Below are 26837 nucleotides of genomic sequence, written 5' to 3'. Positions count from 1 at the left end.
ACCTAACGTAACCCATGTGGTACAACATCGCCTGTCTTGGGGACTTTAGGGGTTTTCACATCCTTTATTAAAGAACAGCTTCACAGCAAGAAATATCTTACTGGTCTGGATGGGCTGCATCAGTCACACCTACCCCTTCGCTTGAAACATGAGGTGAAACGCTGCCTTCCTCCAAACTGTGCCTAAAACCAAGCTGATTTTAAGAGCGGCTCTAAAATACGCTTCCTTTCTTTTATTGGACTTACTGTTACAGCCCATAAACATTTGGGGTCAAGAGCTGACTTCCTTAAAATATGCCAAATGGGATTATTCTTGGACTTCTAAGAAGTAAATATTAGGTGGAAACTGATGTTTATTCATTTCGTGTGTAGGGCACCGTCGTTCCCGTCGGTAGCTCGTTGTTCACATAATTAGTCCCATTTAAGTCACTGCAGGATTTTTATTGTCTGTCGCACACTGCGGGTTTGTTACAGTAAATGCTAAATGACAAATGTTAATATATTATTAAAAAAAAAAAAAAGACTTAGGAGGAGATGCAACCTCCGGATGACTTCCCATCCTATTTCTTCTCTGTGCCCCAATACTCCCCTTCCTTTCCTCAAAAGACCACTGGGGAAACGAGTGCATGTTGCCAGCGTTGCCAAAGCTGTCGGACTAAAGGGCAAAAAGGCTTTAGGGGGCAGTCGCTGGCACTTCCCCACTCCACTGCTTTCTTACTGGAGATCCCAGTGTCACCAATCCCCAGCTGGCAGTGGCTGTGGTGCTGGGTGTCCCCCAGAGCCAGCGCCAAGCCCGGTGCTGGTGACAGCTCGGTGTCCCCATGGGATGCGTGATAAAGCCACAAAGCCCCACCTGGGAAAACTAACAAGGCTGGTCAGGTGGAAAAAGGGAATGTCAGCCGGTAATAAATACAGCTTTTTGTATGCCTTTTGTGGAGGAGGAGGTGGGAAACGCCAGCAAGATAGTACCATATCTGTCATTTTTTCTTGACAGCCTGTTTAGAGCATACTTGAACAGCGAGATTTCAGAAAATTTGTTCAATGCCCAAGCAGCTGCCCCGAGGAAATGGAGATCTGGGCTCCAGCATTCACATGTATAACTGTGGTTGGCAATGAAGGGTTAATGCGGCGTCTGCTGAATTTCTTGAATGTGCATTTCTTTCGCTGGGGAGGCCAAGTATTTAGGGCCCTCCCACACTGGAAGCAAAATTATGCTCAGCATGCCTAAACATGCTTGTTGCTCGCAGGATTTTAGCTTTTTTTTTTTTTTTTTTCTTTTTTTTTTTTTTTTCCTTGAACAGTAGCAGCAGAGACATTTTGTCTGGGAACCATGTTAGAAGAATGGGAAGAAGAACGGAAAAGAAGACCAGGTCTCATCCATTTCACAGACGTGGGAGTGCTGGAGATTGTGCTGGAAGAGAAGGGTGGTCATTGACTTGCTTTGTTCCCTTGCTCAGAGCTTCATTCACAAAACACAACTGTCCCTCATTAGCCCTGCAAAATAGCTCCGCAGGCTGCAAATACATCTGGATAAGGTTCCCTGATATCACCAAATTTGCAGGGGAGAGGGGAACTATGTATCACCCGTTGTTCCAGCATGTAATACAACATCACTAATCAGTCTCAGCACGATAATTCCTCTTCATAGAGCACTGGGCCTTGCTCCTCCACTGCCACAAGCTTTATGGAGGCGTTTCCACCTGTGAAAACCAATTAAAAAAGAAAAAAAAAAGTTATTAAATATGCTGGAATAGATGTAGTAACATCTTCGTGGGGCTTGCACAGAGGTAAATGATAGCGCAGGACTGGAAAATCAAGGTTTGTTTACTGAAAGCAGTCCTTCCACTCACAGGGTCAGGCCTGTGGTTTGGAAGATGATACAGACAAGGTCTCCGATGAAAAACAGGTTGTGCTCTTACTCCTCAAATCTTCCTTACAACGTCTTCTGGGGAGGGTGTACTTTCTGTAGGAAGTCTCCTACTTCATGCAGTCAAGCCGACACTCGCCAAGTCACAGCAGAAATTGTGTACGAAAATTAATTTTGTTCCCAGTTGTTCTATTTGCTTTGGAGGTCACTTCCCCTTTCCTTTCTATGCCGGAGAAGCAGAACCCATCAGGGCAGGGCTTTGATCTATAGGCAATCACAAACCTCATTAAAGCCGACAGGCGCGCTGGCCAGGAAGGAGCAATTAAGCTGTTTTAGGGCGTAAGATAGCGAGAGCCTAGAAACCGCTGCCCAGGGCACAGGGCTGCACAGCCAGGCACTGGGATGAGCTAATTCGTGTGAGCAAGCACTAATTTGGGGAAAGTCAGAGCTCTCCGGGGACCGCTTGCGAGCGCGGCAGCAAGAGCGCAGATTGGTTGCAGCTGTGTTTGCCTGCGTGCATGTCAGGGAGCGGAAACACCAGGCGAGAGCCAGCAGACAGTGGGAGAAGCAGTGGTGCATGGCCCTGAGAAAAAGCCAGGGGACAGCTTCTTCTGGGCAAGCATCCTGGCGAGAGCAGCAAACTTGGAGCGCCGCGCCGTATTCCCTCCCATTTGCTTCCTCTGCGTGCAAGGAAATGGGACGTGGCTGCACATTCTCCATAAATAAATGGGATCACACTGCGGAGATAACTGAATTCACCACCACGTTAGTTTTCCTCCTAACGGGAAAATCTGGCGACAAGCTGAATATTAGTTAACCGTGCGGGTCAAAGTTCTGCACGGAAAACTATGGAGCTTTTCGGTGCTGCTAAAATATTCGTCAGGGACCCTGCAGACACCGAGGCAGTCTCTGACATTCAGACCTCAAAACTGCAGGCGATCGTTTCGGTTGCTGATGATCCTTCATGAACTTTTAATGCCCAGTATTTCTACAATGCCTATGAAAAGCAGTTTTTATGGAACAATAACAAGCAAGTGCTTTCTCTGATCCCTCTTTTGGAGTGTTTAATACAGCCCAGATGTATCTGTTGAAAAAGAAGTGTGGCCAGATGCAATATAGCCATGCAACATTTATGCACGGCTAAGGTGTTTGACACACAGGGCTGCTGTGAATAGTTGATTTGTGTTGTCTCACAGTGTCTTCTTACTGAGCTGTACTGGCATCACATCTCTGGCAGGTTTATTTCCATTTTTAGGTCCTGACAGCAACCACACAGCACATCTCAGGTTGCCTGTCTCCATCTGAGGATACGCTCACGTGAATAAAGCAGCGTGCTTTGAGAAGTCATCATCCTGAAGTCGGACCTGACTCTGGGAGTGCTCCGACAGCTCTGCAACGGGATGTGAAGCCTGAACCTCCTTCAGTAAATGTAGACCTGGAGCCCAGGATAAGTCTGAGAAAGGCTCTCAACTCTTCTCTTTTCTTTGGTGTTTCACCCTCAGAGACAAGTGCAATCAGACAAGTCTTTGGTAGCATGGTTTTGGAAAAGCTTTACTGATGGAGAAGCCAAACCTGAGGAAAAGGAGAAAAAACAACAACAACAACAACACACAACTGCTACTTTTAGCTCCTGCTACTTTTATCCATCAGTTTTGTGATAGATACCTTCTCCAGCACGGCACAGAGGGTGGCTGGGGCCTGCAATAAGCAGCTGGTGTGGCCAAAGGGCAAGACTCTGTTACTTTTGGCAGCGGTGCCAGCAAGAGCTGGCTGGAAGCATTTGGGAAATTATGGCCGGGGGGGAGGCACTTCTGTTTTACGTTGACACGTGTGCAGGCTGCCACTGGAACAGGCCCTGTTGCTAGATCCCTTATGCTGGCATTAATGCCTGTTTGGCTGTGGGATCAGCTGGGTGAAGAGATTGATCCTGCTGAAAACCTTTTTTTTTTTTTAAACTGGATTAGCTTTCGGCTCCATTGGCAAGTGAGTCTAACCTGACATGTGGCCACATGGATGTCAGAGCCAGCAGAGAGAAGGCATCAGGAAAGCAAAACTAAGGGAAAGGAAAAGGATAGAGCTCTCTTTTGTCAGCAGCACAGTTGGCTTAACTCTGTCAATCCACCTCTCAGGGCGAAAGTACCTGTTACAGCTTGAGTCAGTTTAATGGCTCGCATCCACAGAGAGGAAAAATCCTTATTCCTGTTTTCCTCCCTCCTCTTCCGTTAGGCCTGGTGATTGCCTAACCGTGTACTGAGCTGGTTCAGCTCATTGCATCAGCAGGAAACGAACCCAGGCACAGAAGGGAATAGCGTGCTGCTGGCATAGCGGGCTGGATCACCTCGGGAGAGTGTCTGTGAAGCGTGGTGGAGCTAGTACGAGCAAGGCAAGTAGCAGCAGGGAGCTGTCAGGCTGCTGGCTGAAGCCCACCACACAGCTTCAGTCTCAGAAATCTCCCCAAGCAATGCTTAATGCAAGAACCGTGGTCTAGGTCCTCTCTGGAGCTGGAAGATGCCAGTAGGTGCTGCTGCCCTTTGCCTTCCCACAGATAGATAATACCGCTGCAGATCTATCAATGCTCTTTTCCACCAGCCAGGATTTTCCTCTGAAACTTCAGCAAATGGCCCCTGCTGCTGCTTCAGGAAAACACTCCGTGCTCTCAGCTGTGAGAATGCAAGCTCATAAGCAACCTGCCTTTGAAAAACCTGCGTTAACAATCAAGGGATTACAGAGTAGAGGAAGATGGACTACATTTGTGCAAAACGACTGGTTGTGTGCAGTTTCCTAAGCTGTATTACATATTTTGCATGTGTAATAGAAATAATCACTCAGATTACTCAGTAGAAAAGTACCCCGAGTATGTTTGATCATGCTGAGGACAGCTGTGGTACACTTGAACACAGAAATCCCGTGACTGCTTAGGAAATGATATGGTGGCTGCTGTGTTTGTCCTGGGGTTTAACCTTTCAGCTCTGACAAAAGCCCAGGAAAGGAAAGAAAATAAAATTTTTGGATGGTCCAGATGAAGAAGAGATACTCTAGGCAAGCCAGTCTGCGCTTTTATGTCCATACAACTCCCTCTTTGTTTATAAGGAGACAGAGAAGGACAGGAAAATGAGGAAAAAGAATGAACAGAGAATAAAACATACTCTGAAAATACATGAGGAAAAAAAGTTGTACAATGAGTTTGTAATGAGAAGGGAATCTAAATGCCAAGAATGACATCTTGTTAATATCTTTAATCAAAATATTCAAGAGAAGATGAGTAGGAATTTTTTAGGATAAGGATGGCAGTTGGGAAAGCACAGACAGAATAGAATATCCTGAGTTGGAAGAGACCCACAAGGATCATTGAGTCAAACTCCTGCTTCCACACAGGTCTACCCAATGGGGAAGTTAGAACTGTAAATGCACAAGCATTGGATATCACTTGAAAGCAATTTGGGGATGGCCTTTATTACCAGTTTTCAGAAACTACCTGGAAATGCTTGCTTTCAAAAATCACAAAGAACTGGGCACCAAAGATGTGAGCTCTGGAGCGCATCCAGCGCGGCTCAGCAGCCGCTTCAGCAGCACCCCCTCAGGCAGCACCCCCGGCCACGCACCCCCTTCACCCCCCCCGACCACCCCTCACATCGGGGCGGCCTCTCCCGCACCCCCCGACCCCTTTTTTCTCCTCATAACCCAGCCTCGCCGAGCACACCCCGCTCCCTGCCCGCCCCTCGGCGCTGCGGGGCGAGAGGAGGGGCGTGCGGCGGCGGGGCCGGGGCATGGCGGCCGGGGGGCCGCTGAGGTGAGGTGAGCTGAGGCGGGAGCGGGAGCGGGAGCGGGGCTGGGCGCCGCGGTGCCCGCCCGTGAGGCGATGGCGGCCGCCCGCTGCCCGCCTTTTCCTTCCCTCCACCCCCGGGGCCGGCGGCTGGGAGAGGCGGCCCCGCGACCATTTTCTGTGGCGCCGCTGCCATTTCGGGAGGGCCCCGAGGGTGAGGAGAGGCTGGGGGTGTGTGTGTGTGAGGGGACGTGGGGGACGGCCATTTGTGTCGCCCTGCCTGTGGGGCTGCGGGGTGCCTCGGCTCTCCTCGCACGGCTTGGGGACGGGAGCCTCCTGAGGAAACAGCGCTCACCCTGACTAAAATTACCTATTATTTATTTATTTATCAATCTATCTATTTATCTATTTATTTTTACAGGCCTTTCCGAGAGCTGAACGGCTTTGGATCTGCCTGGCGCTCCTACGAGGAAGAAGAAGGAAAAAGAAACGCTTTGGCTGTGAAATAATCAATATTGGAAGCGTGGCCGCTCGCTTCGGCTCCTTCTTGCTCGCCTGGACGCTGGGGGAGATCCGGAGGTCGGCTGCTTTAGCCCTAGGTGCGTGGTCAGGCTGTGGTTTCCCTCTGTGGGGTGAGTGGGATTGAGGCTGGTGCTGCCCCAAAGAGGAGCGCCCACCTCCCTTCCTCACGTCCTTGTCTCGTGGGAGCCTTGTTTGGGGTTGTTGAACGCGCTGACCTGACAGAAAGCTGGTGAAGTAGCTCAAAGGAGGTCCTGATGAGGTCTGGTGGGGTCCTTGTGAAGGAAAGGGGGCAGGATCCATCCTCACTGCTTCAAATGCTTGTGGAAATACAGCCCAACTTGGTAACGTTTTATTTAGACTACTTACATGTCATTGAAGGAAACGTGTAACTGAGGGAAGCTCGCTTTCTGTTTCTGTTTTCTGTAAAGTTTGGAGAAATTTCGGTTTTGCTTTCTGCCTGCTAGCTCATAAACCCAACTGTGCTGAGACACGTGCTAGATGAATTTGCGTTTGGAGTGCAGTAATGAGCTACGCTGCTTATTTTCATATTTACGGTTAGATTTGTTTTACCATTCATTCTTCTGAACGGTAGGGCCGTGCCAGTTGCTCTTTCTTTCAGATGGGTGACATCTGCTGGGTTTGTACCCAGAGAGCTTCCAGAGCTCAGGTGAAGGGAGAAACCATTGTGCCTGTTGGTGTGTGCGCTACAGGTGGCGGGCTCCAGTTCCTTGTGCACCTGTGTCAGAAGTTACACGGAGCTTCCCCACAGAGAAGTGGTGGTGTTGCTGCGTTTTAAGCTGTAGTTAACTCGTGCAAATACCAGCTTGCTGGTACAAAGGGATGCGTGGGTATAAAGGTGTGCTTCAGTCCGCAGGCAGCTTATTCTCTGCAATTGGCCTCCTAGAGCAGAAGGAAGTTGGGCTCTCCAAACCAGTCCTTCAGGTTTTCAGTATTTTTGGTTTGCTCTCCTTACTGTTGCTGTAAGATTATTTTTTTTTTTAAAGTAAGCTCATAGCCTTGCCAATTTCTTTTTAAAATTTAAATCCTAAGCTTTTAATGCTATCGTACGATGATTTTGCAGTTCACTTGCATTTATGAAGTGTAATTATTTAATTGGATAAGCAGGCCTGGAATGCACCAAGACAGTTTTATTTGGATCGTGAAACCCTTTTGTATACGCTTTTGTATTTTTAGGAGCTTGCAAGTCTTCAATGTTTGTCCTGCATTTTTGATGGGACACGTTGTAGTAAGCGTGTTCTGCAGTGGTTTTCAGTGCTTGCTGTCAGGCATACCAAGCTTCGCTTCCAGTTCCTAACTAAGAAGCAAAATCCTCCCTGGTAAAGGAGATGGACCAGGGCAAATGTTTTCTGCGCTGTGGATTTCCAGTTACTAAAAGATGGAGAACTGGCATTTCCATTTGGCAGTTATTATCCTTTTAACGCGTGAGCAAAAATGACCTTTGTGCTGCTACCATGGCTAAAAGCTACGAGTCCAAGTTGCAAAACAGAACTGTTCATACAGAGAGACTCAGGAGTTTAGGGGCAAAATCACCTTCTTCCCTTCATCCCATTGTTTTTACCATTAGGAAGAGGAGGCAAGAGAGAAACCTTGTGTGTGCCAGCATTAAGAGGTGCTTCAAAATTACTTTCTTTTTACAGAAAATGAAGTTTCTGCGCGGGATCTGTGGCCTTAAAGGAAACCCTTGGTGGCACATGGAGTGATTCGACCTTTTTTCTCCAGGGCTTTTTCCCTGGCTTTAACGGGTGCCTTCTCCTGCCCGATGACCTCAGTGCTCAGGGTGAGTAGAAAACCTGGCAACCTTTTCAAACTTTGCTTACCAAACGCAGGGAATCCCTCTCCTCCTCGGTGCTGGAGGAGCACGGAAGGTTTGCTTACACCTCTCGGGAATGTGAAGTCTCACCGTGGCTGTATCTGTCCCCTCGTGGAGGAGACTCGGCGTTGACCTTGCCTTTCTTCCCTGTAGCTATCAGTGCTTTTTTGGGATCGGTGCTGCGCTATTGCTCTTCTTGTCCCGTGCAGCATGGATATTTCTTCGCAGCTCTTCTCTTGGCTCTCTTTCTTTGCTGCTTTATATTTCCGAGAGGGGACAGGAACCTTAGTAATAACACCAAAACTACTTAAAACAGCTCATTTGTATGCTTTGCTTGTTACGGGACTACTTGGATGCTCTTTTTTTGCGATAAATCTTTTAATTTATAAAAGGAATTTTATCATATATTTTAAAACACAGTATGGGATGACTACACAAGGGAAGCATCTTTTTAATTACAGCTCCAAACTAAGCATTTGAGAGTTTTGGCAAATACAAGCTGTCACCCTGTTTGGTCTTTTATTACTTGTGTGTTTTCTAGAGCACGCTGTAATTACAAGGTGCCTGCACCTGAGAGCTTGGCTTTGGTTAGAGGCATGGGGAGAGCAGTGGGATGTGTCCTTTCATTGAGACTTCCCATTGCGAAGGAATGTGTGGTAAATCCTTTTCCAGTAGGTCCTGCCCACGAAAAGGAGTTGCTGAGGCATTAATTCTGTGAGAATGGAACTGGAAATAGAGATCGGGGATGAATAAAATAGTTCAGAGCTCTGTTTAGCTATGAATTATCAAGGATCATGGGCAGCTGTTCTTTGAAGTACGCTAAGTTTGTGCTGAATAGCTCAGTGATAACGTTCACTTGGCTACTTATAAATTATTGTGGGAGAAAATGGAAGTTTTTACGTGATTAGAGACGTTCTTCTGTAGTTGAAGAACTTCCAAAATGCGTTCCCTAAGTTGTTACCATCTTTATTTTCTTTCCTAGGATACGATGGAGCTCCTGGAGGAAGACCTCACCTGTCCCATTTGCTGCAGCCTGTTTGATGACCCTCGCGTCCTGCCCTGCTCGCACAACTTCTGCAGGAAGTGTCTGGAAGGCATCCTGGAGGGCAACGTGCGGAACGTGCTGTGGAGGCCGGCCCCTTTCAAGTGCCCCACGTGCCGGAAGGAAACACCCGTGACGGGAGTCACCAGCTTACAGGTCAACTATTCCCTGAAAGGCATCGTGGAGAAGTACAACAAAATCAAGGTGGCTCCCAAAATGCCCGTCTGCAAAGTGCACAGCGGGCAGCCCCTCAACATCTTCTGCCGGACGGACATGCAGCTGATCTGCGGGGTCTGCGCCACCCGCGGCGACCACACGAAGCACGTCTTCTGCTCCATCGAGGAGGCCTACTCCCAGGAGAAGCGGGCTTTCGAAACCCTCTTCCAGGGCTTCGAGACGTGGCGCTGCGGGGACGCGCTCTCCCGCCTGGATACGTTGGAAACCAGTAAGCGCAAAGCCCTGCAGATGCTGACCAAGGATTCCGACAAGGTGAAGGAGTTCTTCGAGAAGCTGCAGCACACGCTGGAGCAGAAGCGCAACGAGATCCTCTCCGACTTCGAGACCATGAAGCTCGCCGTGATGCAGGCCTACGACCCGGAGATCAACAAGCTGAACGCCATCCTGCAGGAGCAGCGGATGGCTTTCAACATCGCCGAGGCCTTCAAGGACGTGTCCGAGCCCATCATTTTCCTGCAGCAGATGCAGGAGTTCAGGGAAAAAATCAAGGTGCTCAAAGAAACCCCGCTACCTTGTTCCAACGTGGACGTCAGCCCTACGATGAAAAGCTTCGACACCAGCCAGTGGAACGGGATCAAACTGATTGACGTGGACAAACTGGCCTTGCCTCAGGAAAACAGCACCCTGAAACTGAAGATCCCCTCGGTCTTCTCGCGCCGGTTGATAGTAACCACTCTTATTTGCTTGCTGCTTCTTGCTGTCACCCGAATGTCCTTCGTGGAGTCTGTCGTTGACAATCTCCAGGGCTGGAAGTCTCAGCTCTTTACAATTAGCTTATCTTATTTGGCAGATACGGTGGAGATAGCAGATCACGCCGTCTTTTACTGGGAGCAGATGACAGATGGAGCTTCGCTTCTGAGGGAAAAGTGTAAAAACTACACGTTGGTCGTACTGGATAACGTGGCGCAGTTCGTCTGCAAATATAAACTGTTGTGAAGCCCCTACCAAAATGTAGGAAGTAAAAGAGATCGGGTGAAGGAAACGTAAAGCTTTGTAAAACGAATTGTGCTTTTTTAAAAGGCTTCCAGTGAAAACACTCAAAATGTTCTGATTCAAAATGTTGAGTGATGGGTCAAAATGTTTCCGTGATGGTCGTGTAGTTTGAGCGCTGCTGACCTGGAAGGTGAAGGGGAGCTTTGGAAAAAAAAATCAGGATTCTTGTTGTAGTGGTGATGAGGGGAATGTTCCTCGTTTTAAATCATTTTCCTTACCGAAACATAGGGCTGAACTTAGGGGGATGGTAACGTATTTGTAGAATCAGAGCTTGTGTACCCTTTGATTAAAAAGTGTTCCTTCCTGAAGGGCACAGTTAATTTTAATTTATTTCTTCCTGACGGGGTTCGGACACAGGCAGAGCAGTTCTGATGGGGAAGCAGAGCGCTGGACGGGGCGTAGCTGCCCCCCTGGAAACACTTCCTACCTGAGTCTGTTTGCTGGTACTCACTGAAACAGGGCTGGATATATGTGTGTATGGGTATATATACACACAGGTCTCTATTTTTGTGTCTAGCCAAAAGCTGAATTATCCTGAATACTCAGATTGCTGTAGGTAATGGCTGTTGTTTACATGTTCTGTCCAAAAACCTATCTCCAGGGCAAGCAGCTTGAATAAATCCTAGGGGTACAGAGAATCCAGCTGAGGCTGCTGAGAGGAGAGCAAGCTGCGTGCTCGCAGTTTGCTTTTCCAGCGTGAAATTGTCGGGGGGGGCGAGCTGTCTTGGTAGGGCCACCTTGCTTTGAAGCCACAACTCCTTAAAAAGCATCTTTCAAGCAAACAGCTCGGTGTGGGGAGAGGCAGGCCTGTGGTGTAGCCCCGCAAAGGTGGCAGCAGATTTCTCCTCTCTGTCGATCCAGCTTGGTATTCCAAGAGCCAGGAAAGTGTGTGTAACGCCCTGGGGGTGTGGGAGTCGTGCTTGGAAGGGCTTCAGCCCTGGAAGGGGTGTAGGCTCTGCTGCTGGTACCGGGTTTTTGTGCACCTTGTTTCAGGAATTAATTGAACTGAAATAACTTTCCGAGTGCGTCGGCTTGGCCGTGGGGTAACGCTGATTTCAAGTGAGCTGGAAGCTTGAGTTCCCCGAAGTGCCCTTCGTTGAGAGCACACGATCCGGAAATACATTGCCTGAAGTCCATCCAGTCTGTTGTAGTCCTTCCAGTAGTCCTTGCAGGTGGCTCGTTTCAAAAATAAAACGCAAAATTCCAAGAATTGGAGTCTCCAAGCAACCGAGCCCTGCAAACAAACCGCTGGTACGCCGTATTTACAGCGTTGTTGCCCGGGGAGCCCGTGGCTGCTCCACACCTCGCTCCAAACACTCGCAGCAAGCGGCGAATGCTTCGTGCAGCTGCGGATGGCTCGTGCTTTAGGAAAGATCCAGCCGCAGGCGCGGAGAGCAGAGCGTCCTCATAATCCCTGAGGGGCTGAGGCGGCGATGAGCAGTCGGGAGGTGGTCGCCCTGAGCGTGGGAGGTGTGAGGTTTGTAACCCGGGCGTCCACCTTGCGGCGGTTCCCCGAGTCCAGGCTGGCGCGGATGTTGAGCGAAGACGACGAGGAATTTCAGCTGGTGGACGGGGAGTTTTTTGTGGACAGGGACGGAGCGTTGTTCGCTTACATCCTGGACTTCCTGAGGACCCTGCAGGTCTCTCTGCCCGCTGATTTTTCCGACTTGGAGAGGCTGCGCAGAGAAGCGGAGTTCTATCAGCTCCAGCCGCTGGCTGAGCTGCTGGGCCAGGAGCAGCTGCTGAAGCCACGGCCGGAGATGCTGGAGGTGCGTTTCTTCCTCCGGGAAAACCAGGCTTTTTTCCGCATCTTCGGTTCCTGCAGCAGCACCGTGGAGAGGCTCGCCGAGCAGATCACCGTGTTCACGGCGCAGAGGTGGAGCAGCCCTTTTCCTTCTCAGCAGCCGCTTGTTCCCCTTCCCTCGGAAAGACCTTCTCATCACGACCTGGTTTTTCAGTGTGGAACTGAATACGTCGCTGGCGACCAGCTTGTGGCCAGGTACTCTCCGTAGTGGGACTTCTCAGTGGGGAAAGGCCTTCAGGACTTCTAGTCCACAAAGGACGCGCTCGTTTTAAAGACACTATGGGACAAATGTGTGAGAGAAATGAACAAAAATCCTTCTTTCTGTACTTTACTTTGATATTTCTCCAGTTCTGAAGTGCCCGGTTGAATTTTTGTTAGGCTGATTCGCCTGTTCTTAAAAATGTTCCCGACTTTTAAAAATCCTGTTCTCGATGTTTGTCTTTCTGTTCTGTTGGGTCTTTCTCTCTCCTTCCCTCCGTGCTCTCTCTGCCAGGCTTTAGGATTTTGTGGCATCGGTGACCTCCTAGGAAACATGAAAAACACAGAGTGAAATGAAGGGAAGGAAACAAAATAAGGAGTGAGGTGCAGGAGAAAGCTGAAATCCACTGCCTCGTGGTCCTGTAGCCTTCAATATCAAAAAAAAGAATGGCTGAACAGGGTTGAAAACACCGGCGGAACTGAGGTTCAGGGGCTGGAAAGCTTTTGTAGAGCCTTTTAACAGTGGGGAGGGAGAAGGGGGAGACCATTAGCTGCGTGCTGCGCAGTGGGTTTTCTTTGAAATCAGAGCCAGGTTCGGTTTTTATTAAGACTCCTCTAAATCGGGGAGTTTTGGGATAGCAGCAGCGTATTCTGCTGAAAACGTAGAGTTTTTAAACAAGCTCTTGCTGGATGTCTCCATCGTATGGAGCCGCATTCTTACTGGCTAAGAAAACGTAACCTCATTTGTCCTCTGTGACTGTTAGAACATCTGGAACTTTATGGAAATTTCACTGAAACCGTGCCAAGAGGGTTATTCTCTCGGAATATCTGAATTAACACTGCACTCCTTTGATTACCGAGTTTATCTTCCTTCCTTTCAGCTCTCTGTAGCCGAGCGAGGGGAGGGAAGAGGGAGAACTACTTTGCATTTGTGCAGCAAGGCGTCTTCACGTGCCAGCCCTTAATTTTGTAATTTTGGAAACGATTTTACAGGACTAGCAGTTGGCCGGGTAGGTTCCGACAGCTTGAGTAGTGGGAAAAATATCCCCAATTCCTTCCTTTATTCCTTCAGACTCGGTGAAACTCTTCCTGTGGATGAGCCTACCTTGATGAGTGGAACGAGAACACTTTGATTGCGCAGCCTGCTGAGTTTCTGTTGACTGAAGTCTGTGGTGAAACGGATTCTTTTGCCTTTTTTTTTGTGCTTTCCATGCCTGTTCGGTGTAATTCCCTGTGGAACAGTTTCACCCCGTCAGCGTACGTGTTTTGTAATAGTATTTTTACATGACTGCTGTTCCTTGAAGTGTCTGGGTAGGTTCTTAAGCTGTACTTTATATCAATTAAAGCTCTCTGAGGCGACGTGGGTATGATTTTCTTACTTGTCGCCACACGGCCTGCTGTACGAGGTAACTTTGCAATAAATGTCACTGTTTGTAAGAGAGATCCTGTGTGCTTTTGGGATGATTGTGGCTTCCTTCTCCTTCCCATCACCTACTCCTACCTGAAAACCACTGCGGCTTCAGGGCACGGCTCTCTCCTTTTTAAGGCAGTAAGTGTTGTAGTGGGGGTGAGAGAGCAATGCTTGTGATGAAGGAAGAGTGAAATTGTCTTCAAAGGAGAGAAAAGAGACCCAGAACCTGGCTGCTGGAGGCCTGTGTGACTGTGCTGAGCTGCACCACCTGAGGACCCGGTTTGTTCTTTTAAAAAAAAAATTGATTAAATCCTTCCAGAAGTATCTAAAGTGTTCTGTGACTGCTTTTTATAACTTATTTTTTCTCATTTTAGGTACGTTTCCATACAGCCTGACACCAGGAAGCTGATTAACGGCGTTAACGTGCTGGGCCTGCTGGTTGACACCTTCCTCAAAGACGGCTTTCGCCTCGTAAGCACCAGGACGGTTTCCAGCGAGGAGAAAGTGGAATGCTACAGCTTCGAAAGGCTGCAGAGGCCAGCAGGCCTCGCCGTCGCGGTGAGCCAAAGCCCGGGGAGCTCTGGGGCAGCACAGGGAAAAAGAAGCCACACGCAGAAGGGGAAATAAAGCCTTTTCCTGTAATCTTTTGAAGGTGGAAGAGGGCTGTGTCGGCGCCACTGGCCCTTTTTGTTTGCTTGTTTGAAACTGCAGCTATTGAGGGAAGTAACAAACAAACAACATTTTATTTTTGTAAAGTATTTGGAAAAAAAAATTGCCTTCCTGCCTTTGAGTGCTCCACCCTCTTCAGTTCTAAATAAACGAGCCGCAGATTCAATACTGTGTTTGGGGACCAGATTGCAGCATTTTCCAGGGCTGGTTTTGTTTTTTCCCTGTGGCTAACGTTTATGTCGGGACTCACCGAAAACTCAGCCCTTCCTTCTAGAAACTCATTTTTGTTCTGCGCGTCAATGTAAGCAGGCTTCAGATGTGATAGCACACGAAGGAATAAACAAGGTGACCCCATTCTCCTCCGAGCAGTTTGGAGAAGTGGCCGGAGGAGCGGTGTGAAGTGGAACGATGGGATGCTGCTTCTGCTTTCGGGAGGGGACCTGCACGGCTTCTCCTGCGCGTAGCTGAAAGCTGCAGCATCGCCCGTTGTGTTGCTGTGTGACTCAAGACGTGAGACCGTGGCTTTGTGAAGCCACCACTGGTGGTGGTGTGTTGATAATGTGGTACTGTCTCTTGCAAAATGCTCCTCTGTCCTCTGCCCCCGTCTGAAGACACTGAGCTGCTCTTTGGTGCTGGGAATTAAGAGAGAAAGGTCTGCAGAGAACGCTGGGGAAGCGAACAGAGGGTCGGTTCTCAGAGCTTTCACTGTAAGAAGAAGAAAAATACAATAATCAGTCCTCCAGATGGAAGAGTTGGTCAAATTTTTAACAAAATTGAAGCATTTTTTAATGCTTGCTAAATACAAAATGTATTTAGGAGGAAGGCTCAGCAGAAGTTGCTTTTAAAGCCCCGGGGCTGTTAACCCTGTACGATGCTTTGTAAAGATGCCCAAATTATCTCAGGTTCCAGGCAAGTTAAGGAAGCTTTTAGAAATTAAGAACCTTTCATCCTGCATCGTAAGCCTCAGACCTGGCTTACAAGGAGCTTTAAAATGCGAATTTATTTGCAGCACTTAAGTCTGGGGGTGGTGGGGATCACCCTCCTGTGCCTTGCCTGTAGGATTTTCAACGAAATGGATCATTCCAGGCTGCTGATGCCACTACTGGGCATTGGTTTTATTTCATTGCCACAATAAAGCATTTCAGCTCGACACAAATTCGAAAGTCCACTGGCAATGACGAGGTTCTCTTTGCTTCTTTTAGAGCTTCCTAGCGGGGAAATAACGTGATTATGGGACTACACCTCCCAAGCAGCTCACAGGTTAAATAATGTAGCACATCGTGATGTATTGAGTGTGGAATAACAGCCTGGGTGCCTTCATTTCAAACTTGATTGTATTTTTTGGTCAATGCGTTGAAGTGTTGAGCACGGCCCTTTTGTTAGGCCCCTATTTATTTTATTTACTTCCTCCTCGCTATGGTTGCGCCGGAGGAACAAGGAACCAGCCCCTTCCATACTCACAGGGCTGCTGCCGCGTGATTTGGGCTTGCCCTAAGGCCCCAGCTGGGTTTGCAGCCTCTGGATGGTTCTGCCCTGCTGTGAAGGTCTGCGGCAGGAGCCACGCAAGGGTGGGCTTTGTGGTTGGCCTATTGAAGGCAGATTTAGGGTGGCACAGCAGGGTGCTGTACAAAAACACTCCTTGTTTTTGAAGCAGTGGGTTCGTTTTGAGGTACACGGACTGGCTTTCCAGAAAAGTTCCCGTTCCCCAAATCGAAATAGAACCAAAACCAATACTTATGAGTAGTGAATGAGTCTAACTGTGAGTATTAGTGAGGAGACTCACTAATAATAGCAAGAAGAAGACAAAAGTGACAACTTTTTATGGCAAAGAGGAAAATAACGGACTTGAAACTGTCAGCATCCTGATACAAATGATGGCTGACAGCAACAGTGTAATCCAGATGAGAACTGTTTCAGAACCCTTTGTAGTAACAAAGTTAGGCTCTTGCACCTACTGCAGAAGCGGAGAGTTTATTTTCACTGCTGTAGCAGCCATTTTGCAAACTGGGTTTGGACTCCTTTAAAATGAAGTGAAACAAAATTGGAAATATTCACATTCGGATTAATAAAAAACTTTAACCTATCCCATTACTCATGCTCCACGGTTCTGCCTAAATGAATACTTAATACAAGCATTTTACAGCACCACAGCAGGGCTGAGGCTGTCAGGGAGCTCTGGAGGCCCCCAGCCCCAAGCTCTGCTCCAGCAGGGCCCCAGCGCAGGGTGCCCAGGGCCCCGTGCAGACGTCTTGTGCCGCTCTGCCAGGAGGAGCCCCCACAGCCTCTCTGGGCAGCCTGGGCCAGTGCTCAGCCGCCCGCCCAGCACAGAAGTGCTGCCTGGTGCTCAGAGGGAGCCTCCTGCCTGCCCCTTGGTGCCCACTGCCCCTGGCCTGGCGCTGGGCACCCCTGAACAGAGCCTGGCTGCGGCCTCTTTGCCCCCTCCCTGCGGGGATTCCCAGCCCTGGGGGAGATCCCCCTGAGCCTCCTCTTCTCCAGGCTGAGCAGTCCCAGCTCTCCCGGCCTCTGCTCACAGGAGAGGTGCTGCAGGCTCTTCATCACCTGGGTGGCCCTACATGGACTCTCCCCAACACTGAGCAGCGGGGAAGCATCACCTCTCTCAACCTCCTGGTGATGCTTTGCCAAACGCAGCCCAGGACACCATCAGCCTCCTTAGCAGCAGGGGCTCATTAGTGCAGGGCTTGGCACTTCTCCGTGTTGGCCTTCAGCAGGTTCCTGTCAGCCCATTGCTCCAGCCTGTCGATGTCCCTCGGGATGGCAGCACAGCCCTCTGGTGAATCTGCCACTGCCCCATTTTGTGTCACATGCACACACAGTGAGGGCACACTTGGCCCCACCATCACCATCAGGTTGGTAACGAAGCTGTTAAACAGGGCTGGACCCAGTACTGACCCAATGAGACCCATCACCATCCTCTGGGCTCGGTCATTTCGGTGACACAGCTTACAATGGGTTAATTTTTATTCAGCACAAACACCGTTCTTTCACCCTAATATTCTGGCAGTGGAAAAACACACCAGTGACACTTCCCATCCCGTAAGGAACTGTGCATACGTTACCTTGACCTGGTGTGAGGATGTACGGTGGGACTGGGCACATCTTTGATGTAAAGCTCGTGGCAGCCAGTAAGTTTGGATTCCCACATTGTTCTATCATTGATGCTTAGAAATGAGCTGAGAAGTCTCACCTCTGTCACTCGTGCTCTTTTTTTTTTTTAAAAATGGTACCTTAGGAAGTTTGAGAGCACGTGAGTGTGAGTCAATAACCCAACAGAAACTTGGTGGAAGTGCCCGAGTGCACGTTGTCCTGCAGGATACCCGCGGGATAAATTTAATTGAAGATGGTTTGGTGGTGAGCTGGGTCCTCGAAGGAAAGCACCTGCCTGGACTTCTTCGCAGAGAAAGTGGAAGCAGCAATGGCAGAGCTACAACCAAACGGCAGTCGTCATTTTGAAACATTTAGACATTTTTTCCAACAAAGTTGGAATTTGTAATGGTTGGCTTGGTTTGCTTCTTCAAGTCATTGCCCACTTTCTCAAGAGAATTCCTCCTTCCTGGGAGGGTACAAAATTTACTGAGTACACTAAATTCTGTTCTGTATTTGCTTTTTTATTATTCCTCAGATTCTGCAAAACTTTGCAAATTGCTCCAGGGCAGGAGATGCTGGGAGTTGCCTGCTGTATCGCTGGGGCACCACGAGCCAGTCGGCCCCCCAGCTCCCTTCTGGATGGGCAAGGCGCAGTGAGCTCTCCTCTGCTATAACACACCAGTGGATTCCCACAGCAGTAAGGGGGCTGGAGGGAAAGGAACTAAGAGGTAATATAATGCAGCCACTGAGTCCTTCAAGTACTTAAAGTTTATGTGACAGAATAAATTCTTCCTCATGTTCAATCTGAACATCCCTGGAAAGACTTGAGACCGTTGACGCAACTTGAGACTGTTTGGAACAACCTGAAACTGTATTGTATTTTCTTTATTTTAATCATTTTTTCCTCCTTTATAGTTGGATTTCATCCTGTATTTCTTTATTCAATGTTGGAAAGTTCCCTCTTGTTCTCAGTATCTCTTCTGGGGATGTGTCCTTTGTTTACCACCCGAACCGTTCATGGCTCTGCTGATACTGGGAAGGGGAGAGTCCAACAAGAAACACCTTCCTCTTCTTTTTGTCGCATTGTCCCCCCTGTTCTGGAAAGATTCTTTGAGTATTAATTTGAACACGGTAATTCTTGAGGGGTTTCACTCTTTCAGGAAGTACAGTCACTACCTTCTTGTACATTCTGCTGCCACTGCTCATACCACAGTGCAATCAATTAAGAATAGATGCCTAAATAAACCTATCGTGATTGATACTGTGCTAAGACTTAAAAAAGAACAACCTTTTAGCTTTGGTAGTGTTCTCCTTCACTAAATAATTCCCAAACATTTCTCATTTCCCTGTGTAGCTGAACCTCATGACTTGAAGACTCCACCCTACGATGCAGTATGTGAGGAATTAGAAGCCACAGAGCAGAGAATGATGCCAGAGTAATTGCATCCCACCTTGCGTGCAAACAGGGGTTGTAAATTCTCTTCTGACTTTTGGGGAGCTTCTCTCCACAGCAGGCTGCTCCCCCTTTTTAACCTGTTTTGGCTAATATCCAGTGGTAATGCTCACAGATTACCCGGTTAACCTGAGCGGAGCGAGGCCGATGTGCTTTCGTCCGTCTCTGGAAGGGATAAGGCTAACGTATATCCAACACATCATCTGCATGATACTGGGTTTTGATCCACAGCTGAATTCAGTGCCAGAAAGCAGCCAAAGCGGGTTAGAAGTCCTGTTTGAGATCACAACAGAGCGTTCGTAACTTTGAATAATTCAAGAAAAATAAGTTTGTTCCCAGATTGCTGGAAAGTGTTATTGAATATTCATTGGGAAACAAGCTGGGAACTAGCCAAGAGGGGGAGGGAGGCTCATTGCCTCTCGCTCCTTCCCTGTGATTTGTGCTGAACCCTTGCCAGGCTTTAACTTTACAAGGTTTATTTTTATTGATTTTCAACAATAAACAGTGGGAGTATCTACAATAAAAGATTTACAGTGCATCACGAGGAAATACAACTCCCTACCAAATATTATATTGATCTATTCCCAGATGCTACTGAAACAGCATATAAAAGCCCAAATCAAGCCCAGTGATGGAGAACTTCCTCTCTCTAGTGACAGATGCATATGACTGTTATGTCTTCAGAAAACAATAAAAGGGAAGGGAGGGACTCTGCTTCTTTGACCGTATCTTCAACAGCCCAGTTAAATCTGTCAACTCAATGTAATCCACATAAATAAAGAATTGAGAAGCGAGGGAACTGCTAGCGCGGCTGAAGATTCCCACTCTTTGAAGCTGCCATCTCCTGCTGCACTCAGGCCGTAATTAGTCACAGAAGGCCTGGTTGTGACAAGGAAATGGACGGACCAACAACCCTTTGAATAGCCTGGAACTGGCTGGAGATATGCCCGGAGCCCAGAATGCTCTCAGATGGGTGGGTGGGATGTAAATCACCAGTCATCGCATAAAACACAAATAAATCTGCCTGCCATTCGCCAAAAGGGGGAATGGCAGCGTTCTAGACCATAGCGCAGTTTCTGCTGAAACCACCCCCTGAAGTTTTATCTGCAAGTGTGATCTGATGTGTAAATTTCTCCAAGAGTTCTTACCCCGCTTCTACTCCATTTCCCCTCCGACGCGATGGTTCAGTTAATTGGTGGCTTCTTTCTGGTCAGCAGGATGATGAATGTCACCCTACAGGCTGGAAACTGTAATGTGTACAAATCTGCTTTGCAGAATGAAGTTGGTGCTTTGCTTTCTAAGCAAGTTCCTGCTACAACAGTCAGCTGAGGGCTTGCTGAAACTGTTCAGAATTAAACATTGCAACATCGTTCCAGCCTGATGCTACGCAGGAAAAAAAGGCAAGAGATGGGAAACATTGAGCCTGGGGTTTTACTGTTAACTCTGGAGTTGGGAACTCAGTTTTCTTCAAGTTTCAAAGGCAGTTTTGCAGCTTTCATTGAGGGCCTTCTGAAAAGACTGGTCTATGCTCCCCCCCCCCCCCAGTGATAACTAAACTGGGTAATAAGAGTAAATACAGACAAACCATTTTATTGACAATGCTGCATCCAACAGCAAACAGCACACGACACACGTTGAGCCTTCCATCTTTAATCTTTGCGTCTTTTTGCAATGTCTTCAGCTTGCTCCTTGGCCTGGCCACTGGTACAACAGAGGAACAGGTCATGCTCTAGAGGGGGGCTGAGACCCACAGAAGAAAGCAAACCCATTCATTTTCCCCTTTTAGAGGAGTAAAGGGATAACACAGGGCTGGATGAGTGTCAGTGCCTTTGGGGAACAAGACACAAATTGCTGAATCCAAGGGAGGACAGTTAACAGCTCAAATTTTAGCAACATCAGATAGAGAAAAGCAAAAGATCTGATGGGGCGAATGAATGGGCGGGTGATAGCTGCTACAGAAACCTGGAAGAGGCACAGAATGACTTGGGTGGGAGAGTTAGACATTAATGAGACTTCAGGAACATTTTTTCTGCCACTTTGCTAGGTAGGTAGATCTGCAGAACATCTGACAAATTTTGCATATCCGAACATTTCTCTCTCAGGTCAGTTCTGTACCTGCATTAGAACCATTGCAGGATCCAAACCTTAGGTGGGTTAATCATCTTGGTATCTCACGTCTGGAAGCAGAAGCTGAGCTTTTGGTGGCTGCATAGACAAGTGCTGAAGCTACCACCTCTGCCTTGGCAGCACCAGCACAGTAACAGTAAGCCTCCGCTGGACAGGACACCTCCTCTCAGAGGCCTTTACTTCAATTCCACGTGCAGTACGGAAGGCAGTAACCCTGTCAGCAAATTCCTAAATGGGGAATCTTTGGATTGGTAAAGCAGAACCTGCAAACTGTTGCCTGTCACCATTCAGTAAGAGCTTTCTGAAATATGATAATGCAATCCAGAGCTAAGTGCTCCTCATATGGAGTCCTGACACCTGTACGGATACATGTGGAAAAGGACGGATACAAGATCAACTTTTTGCTAGACTCAGTTTTCATTTCAGAGATTTTCCTGCAGAACCTTTTCTGGAAAATGCAATTCCAGGTAGAGGGACACTTGTGTGACTTCTCCGTTGGGTACAGCATGTCCTGTATGCTGTGCCACAGCACTCTTGTGCTTAGCTATTGAAAGCCTGACGCGCTCTCACTGAACTGGTCTTGCACAGGAGGCTACAACTCTCACTATGAAGATCACATAGCTCCTTCAAGCTGTGTGGTAACGTGGAAATAAGTGTTCTGAAAACTCAAAGCAAGGCGTTTTACCTGGTGTTGAAAAACTACTAGCTGAAAATATTACTGTCTGATCTTTCAGATGTACGTATTTGCATCTCTTGAGATCCAGGACAGGCCAAAGTGGATGCTTTATTGGAACTGAGTCATTAACTCAACAGTTCTCCCCTCCCTCTTTAAAAGATGAAGTGGGATTTCTCTTCTCTTCCATAGGAAAAGGGACGTTACTAATTATCTATATTAAAATGCCCTGGAAGAGAATGGAGTCAATGAGTAACTAAAATAGACTGTGCAAGCCTGTCTCTCTGATGCCTGGCACTAACCTGTTACAAAACCACTTCAGTGGTTGAAAGGAAGAAGGCAGAACTTGAAAACTTCCAGATCAAAGAGTCAGATGCTCTGCCGTGTTGATGAAAGAAGCAGGTGAACCACTAAACACGAGGAAGAGGTTTTTCTTTTTTCTCTTGAGATCTTGTGTTGCTTTGCTGGAAGGCATGTAGGTCTGGGCAGTTGAAAAGCCTGTGCTGCGATGCCTGTTCTTGGGAACTGGTATTTACTCCCAGGGACCTAAGAATAGTGTGCAGGACATTGTCTATACTAAACAGATCACAAAACATTTATTAGCTGCTTGTAATTCAAAAAGCCCATAAAGAAGTTGTCTTTATAAAGAGGTCTGTCTCTGGAAAAGCCATTGCTATAAACGGTCTTGACTGCACCAGATCTAAATTCCTCCCTGGGTGCCTGTGGCAAATCTTAGCACCACTTTAAATTATTGATTGCACCTAGTAATTAACAATACTATGTTGGGCTTGCATACTTCGGTAGTTTGGTACCCTCACTTACAGAAGGGTAGCTCTTTCTGCAGCAGATACAGAAGTTACAAAAGTTATTCTTCCTCCACCCCATGTCAATTTTTGCTGTTACTGGACTGCCTTCCTTCCAGTGAAGGCTGTCCCAAGACCATATTCTGGTCTGACAGCACTTGGCGTGACACAGCAACAAGAGGTATTCTTTGAAAGCTGAAGTTAAATATCATAGAATGACTTGGGTTGGAAGTGACCTCAAAGATCATCTAGTTCCAACCCCCTCGCCACAGGCAGGGATGCCACTCACTAGATCGGGTTGCCCAGGGCCTCATCTAAATGTCTAGATGGTACCTCAAGGATCCTTGCCATTTAATAACTGCTCATGAGCATACAGAGGTGCTGAAAAATGCAGTAAGTCTCCATACCTCTATAAGTAACCCTACTGTGAAAGAACCACAGCTGATACCTCTACCTAGTGTAGGATGTCCACCTAAAGAGAACCTTACAGAAGGATCCCTCTATTTTCTTCTGATTCTGACAGAGCACAGAAATATTTTCTATAGAATTAGTCCTACACAGTATTGGAGACTTGCAGGAAATTATCTCTCAGTACCAGCAGAGTAGAGAATGGTTCAGTAACTTACTGAAGGCTGGACATCCACAGAGGCTCGTAAGGGCCAATTCTGAGCCTGATTTGATAATGGACTGCTGGATTGCTCCATCAGCTTTCAGCTAAAGGATCCAAAGGTGACTCAACTTCATCAGAATTAATTTCAGTATCACTGCCACTGGTGATTTCTACTTCAGCAACACAACTGGTAAAGGATCCAGGGACTGCAGAGCACGTGCTATGAAATACCCAAGGTAGTTCCAAGTCTGCAGCATAAAACAGCCCGCTGTTCCCAGGTTTGAGCTACATACAATGAGAAAGTGAGGATCTGCTTTGCAGATATTCTGCTCCTTGTCACCCTCTATTTAAGGTCTAGCTGTGTTAGGAGACACTGACAGCCTAGGGCAAGAAGTAGAAGAAGCAAAAAGATTCTTCTCGTCTTTCTCAGTGTTTCTGCTCAAGCAAACTAGAACCAGAGACAAGGTGCCTCTATCAGTTGTGACACTTTGAGGCAAGAGGTTTTGCTTGCTCAGCCTTCTTAGAAGATTCAGGTAATGCTCATCAAACCAAGTAAATGGTTTCTTACATGGACGGTCCTAACACCACATTACACAGGAACTTTCTGCGTGTGCTCATTCATGGGGTATGTGCTGATACAAAATTCCTCCTGGACTAAAACAGTTCCTCCAACAGAAAAACAGAAATGCTACAATTTCCAAAACTAAAACCAAATCTTAGCAGCTAAACATCAATTAATGATAAATTAGTGAATTACAGATGGCTACCTGATACACCACAGGCTAATGAAAAGCTGTACTGATAGTCACTGGCGGTCTGGAGGACTATGGGATGGAGGAACAAACACTGCTCTTCTGCAGAGCTGTTGCTTCCACGTGTACTGCAGAAGAACACGCTCCTGTACCTGTAGAGGATGAAGAAAGGAACAGCAAATATAAATAAAATACAGGATTTGTTTTTAATATAGAGGGTGATGAAGAAATTCCTATCCCGAGGCCACGCTTTATGTGGAAATGAGAGTAGCTTCACTAGGCCTGGAAGTCTCAAAGGAAGAGTCTATTGGCAGCTTGAAAAACTCAGCCACTATAAATCACCAGGAACAGATGCTGTTCTCACAAGAACTCTGAAATCAATGTAAAAATTAGAGACACAGATAATGTCAACTACTTTTAAAAATACCCACTGCTCTAGAAGGGATATCTGCTCATACCTAAACACTTTGAGAAAGAGGTGCAGCTTTAGAGGAAACTGACTGACAAATACTTTCACAGATGAAGGCAGCGCCTTTCAAAAGCGACTTTATTTCTGAAGAAGCATAAAACAATGGGATCACACTACCACAGCTCTGCCAAATACACTGTATGTTTTAAGCTACTAGAATTGCTTGAAAGAAATACAAGTTACACAGATGCTCCAAGAGCCTTGGGGGATTCTTCAAGTTTAATCATCATTTGGAAATTAAGTAACCAACCACACCTCGGAGGAGGTATAAAAGGCTGTAATTTTTCTGACCAGGATATGCTTTTAAATCTTCTTTCACCCAGAACAGGCTCCTGTCGATCCCTAGTTTGGGAGGGAGGTTGTCAGAAATAAAAACACGATGGTAGAGTGAAGAGGTGAATCGTTGCTGGTCACTGAAGTCAAACTGGTGAAGTCCTTTACCTCTGTTACTTCCCCTCTTGAGCTGCTGTATAGAAACCAAAAGCATAAAACAATTTAAGGACATTTTTACCGGTGCTCTCTTCAGCGATGTAAAAAACTTTGGCATAACAGATGTCTGTGATCCGATTCATAAATACTTGGCTATCTCAGCGTTCATCTTCTGGAAACATAAGGTACTCCTTTAACAGGGTTTAATGGGGACTATAATTTATTGGATGCTCTTTTTACTATTACTTCAAGAAACATCTTAGGAAGAGAATATGGAACTTGCAAAGAGCTGCACAGTTAGTCCAATAAAAGCAAATTCACCCACCCTTTGAAATCCTACCTGCAGCTTGCTTTCATCTGGTAATGGTAATAGTTATCACTGCCAACAACCTTTGAACAAAACTGTTTTGTGACTTCTATGCTTTTTTGCACATCTCATCAATTTAACAAGAAAGATGGGGAACATCTGTGGACAACTTCCCCCGAGCACTTTTTCAGAAGCTGAAGACATGAACACGAGTCTCCCCCCAGGCTTGTGAAGAACCCCAAACCCAGGTTCTCCGTTTCTCTGCTGAGTCCCTTGGCCTTGAAACCACTTCAACCAATGTCTTAGACTCTTCTGATGGATTTTAGCAGGTCATACCAACTGTTAGAGCAGCTCACTGGACTTTGTGACCTTTGGCCTGTCCCTGTGTGCGTACCAAAGAGGAAAGGGAGAAATAGAGTCCTTGAACGCTTTGGCTTTCTCAGCATCATGTTAGTCTTCTGTCCTATGCTGCTGAAGACTAATTCTCACATCAGACTCTCCACTACTGTTACAGGTATGGATTTTTAGCCACAAATAAATAATTTTTAGCCACAAATCCAATTCTTCAAGTGAAGATAAGTTTTTATAACATTGGCCACATCTGATACAGAAAGGAGTCATCTTTGTGTTTTCTAACTTGGGTCAGAAGATTCTGTCTTTGAAACAGTTGTTCCTGGAAACTTTCCTTGGGTCACCTGTTGTCCTGGGAAACTTCCTCAGGTCACCCACTTCTACCCTAAACTGCACCTTTTACGCATTGATACACCATCAAATTCCAGACAACAACTGTTTGCTTACAGACACACAGTAGCTATTGTCACAGGGATGTACAGTGACATTTCAAGGCAGGTTTTAGGTTTCCTTCACGGACAGTTAATACCAAATACTACACGTCCTTCAGCTTTCCCATATTTTAGGCACTTATTTCTTTCGAAGAACAAGGCTTTTGGTGTTGTGGCACAGGAAAACACAAAGTGGAAGCAAGCAACTGGTTGCACAGGTAGCAACTTCAGCCACACACAAAAGAAGAGACTAAAGTAAAGCAAGCACGAATAACTAAGACACAAGCTTCTTGGTAAAACTGTACATGGTTAAACCGCAGAAACTTTCATAGACAGACCTAGAAGAGTCACAGTCATTAAATAAGGCTGGAGCCTCTATCTTATTAGTTCACTGATAACTTTTTAAAACTTAAGTTTGCAAACCATTACCTGCATTCTTGACAGAAGTTGATCTAAAGGCTTTGCATTAGACAGGCTGTGAATGTGATGAAGTATGCTAGCCTTAAGTTTTGCTCACAAGGACAAAGTACCAGTCTAAATTTTCACTGCAGCTCTCTAAAAATAGGTTTCTACAAAAACATTCAGAAACTGAACACAGATACGCTTGATACTCTCTATAACCAAGCTTGGCATTGATCTTATTCAGAAAAGGGATAAAACTCAATTCAGAGTTTTTTTTTTTTTTTTTTCTTTTATATATATACACTTTATTCCCCTTTCCATTTTTACTACCTAAGATATGGGATTCAAAAAATAGCTTTAGTGCAGTGAATAGTTGAATTTGAGCACAATTCATTTCTGGAGCCTTTACAGCAGAACAATACAGCCAACAGGGGGCTGTCTGGCTACACGATGTTGTTAAATCTTCCGCAAAATCCTTTTTCTGACTGTACAACCTACCACTCAGGCAAGCCCACTTTCTAAATGACCTGTGACAACTAGTTGTAACAGATTTTATGAATCCCAAACTGTAGCCCTTTTCCATCTTTGG

General features: G+C 46.8%; 3 protein-coding genes and 1 long non-coding RNA gene across 6 annotated transcripts; 2 read left to right on the top strand and 2 right to left on the bottom strand.

Annotated features, from left to right (window-relative positions):
• Positions 1 to 217: 217 nt before the first annotated feature.
• On the bottom strand, positions 218 to 5168 carry LOC311429906. The gene is made up of 2 exons (XR_014688464.1): positions 1850 to 5168; positions 218 to 1699 (listed from the first exon to the last, which is right to left on the bottom strand). It is a non-coding gene; the product is annotated as an uncharacterized lncRNA (long non-coding RNA).
• A 359-nt stretch (positions 5169 to 5527) lies between these two features.
• On the top strand, positions 5528 to 10211 carry TRIM13 (tripartite motif containing 13). Of its 3 annotated transcripts, none has more exons than XM_084521286.1 (4): positions 5528 to 5661; positions 6051 to 6228; positions 7810 to 7949; positions 8965 to 10211. In XM_084521286.1, the coding sequence occupies exons 3-4, from the start codon at positions 7932 to 7934 to the stop codon at positions 10195 to 10197; spliced, it is 1251 nt and encodes a 416-aa protein (XP_084377412.1). In that variant the 5' UTR covers positions 5528 to 5661; positions 6051 to 6228; positions 7810 to 7931; the 3' UTR covers positions 10198 to 10211. The 3 variants fall into 3 exon arrangements, with proteins under 3 accessions (XP_084377412.1, XP_084377413.1, XP_084377411.1); XM_084521287.1 differs by having other exon boundaries at positions 5608 to 5656; XM_084521285.1 differs by lacking the exon at positions 5528 to 5661 and adding an exon at positions 5700 to 5843.
• Positions 10212 to 10359: 148 nt separating this feature from the next.
• KCNRG (potassium channel regulator) lies at positions 10360 to 16427 on the top strand. The gene is made up of 2 exons (XM_084521311.1): positions 10360 to 12253; positions 14042 to 16427. Exons 1-2 carry the CDS (start codon positions 11688 to 11690, stop codon positions 14292 to 14294), a joined length of 819 nt encoding a protein of 272 aa, XP_084377437.1. The 5' UTR covers positions 10360 to 11687; the 3' UTR covers positions 14295 to 16427.
• On the bottom strand, positions 14410 to 26281 carry LOC311430141 (uncharacterized protein; the record flags this gene model as incomplete). The annotated part of the gene is made up of 4 exons (XM_084506546.1): positions 14410 to 15041; positions 23875 to 24163; positions 24579 to 24794; positions 26276 to 26281. 4 exons carry the CDS (start codon positions 26279 to 26281, stop codon positions 14410 to 14412), a joined length of 1143 nt encoding a protein of 380 aa, XP_084362672.1.
• Between the last annotated feature and the right edge of the window lie 556 nt (positions 26282 to 26837).

This window comes from Aythya ferina (assembly GCF_964211825.1).
Source record: "Aythya ferina genome assembly, chromosome: 1".
Classification (NCBI taxonomy): Eukaryota; Metazoa; Chordata; class Aves; order Anseriformes; family Anatidae; genus Aythya; species Aythya ferina.
Note: the sequence above shows the minus strand (reverse complement) of the source record. Positions and strands in the feature narration are given on the sequence as shown.

What these genes read in the sequence shown, in the direction of transcription:
- KCNRG (XM_084521311.1), top strand. Translation starts at nt 11,688, where the DNA reads ATGAGCAGTCGGGAGGTGGTCGCCCTGAGCGTGGGAGGTGTGAGGTTT. An exon ending in GGCGACCAGCTTGTGGCCAG is followed by an intron (nt 12,254 to 14,041) that starts GTACTCTCCGTA and finishes TTCTCATTTTAG; the next exon opens with GTACGTTTCCATACAGCCTG.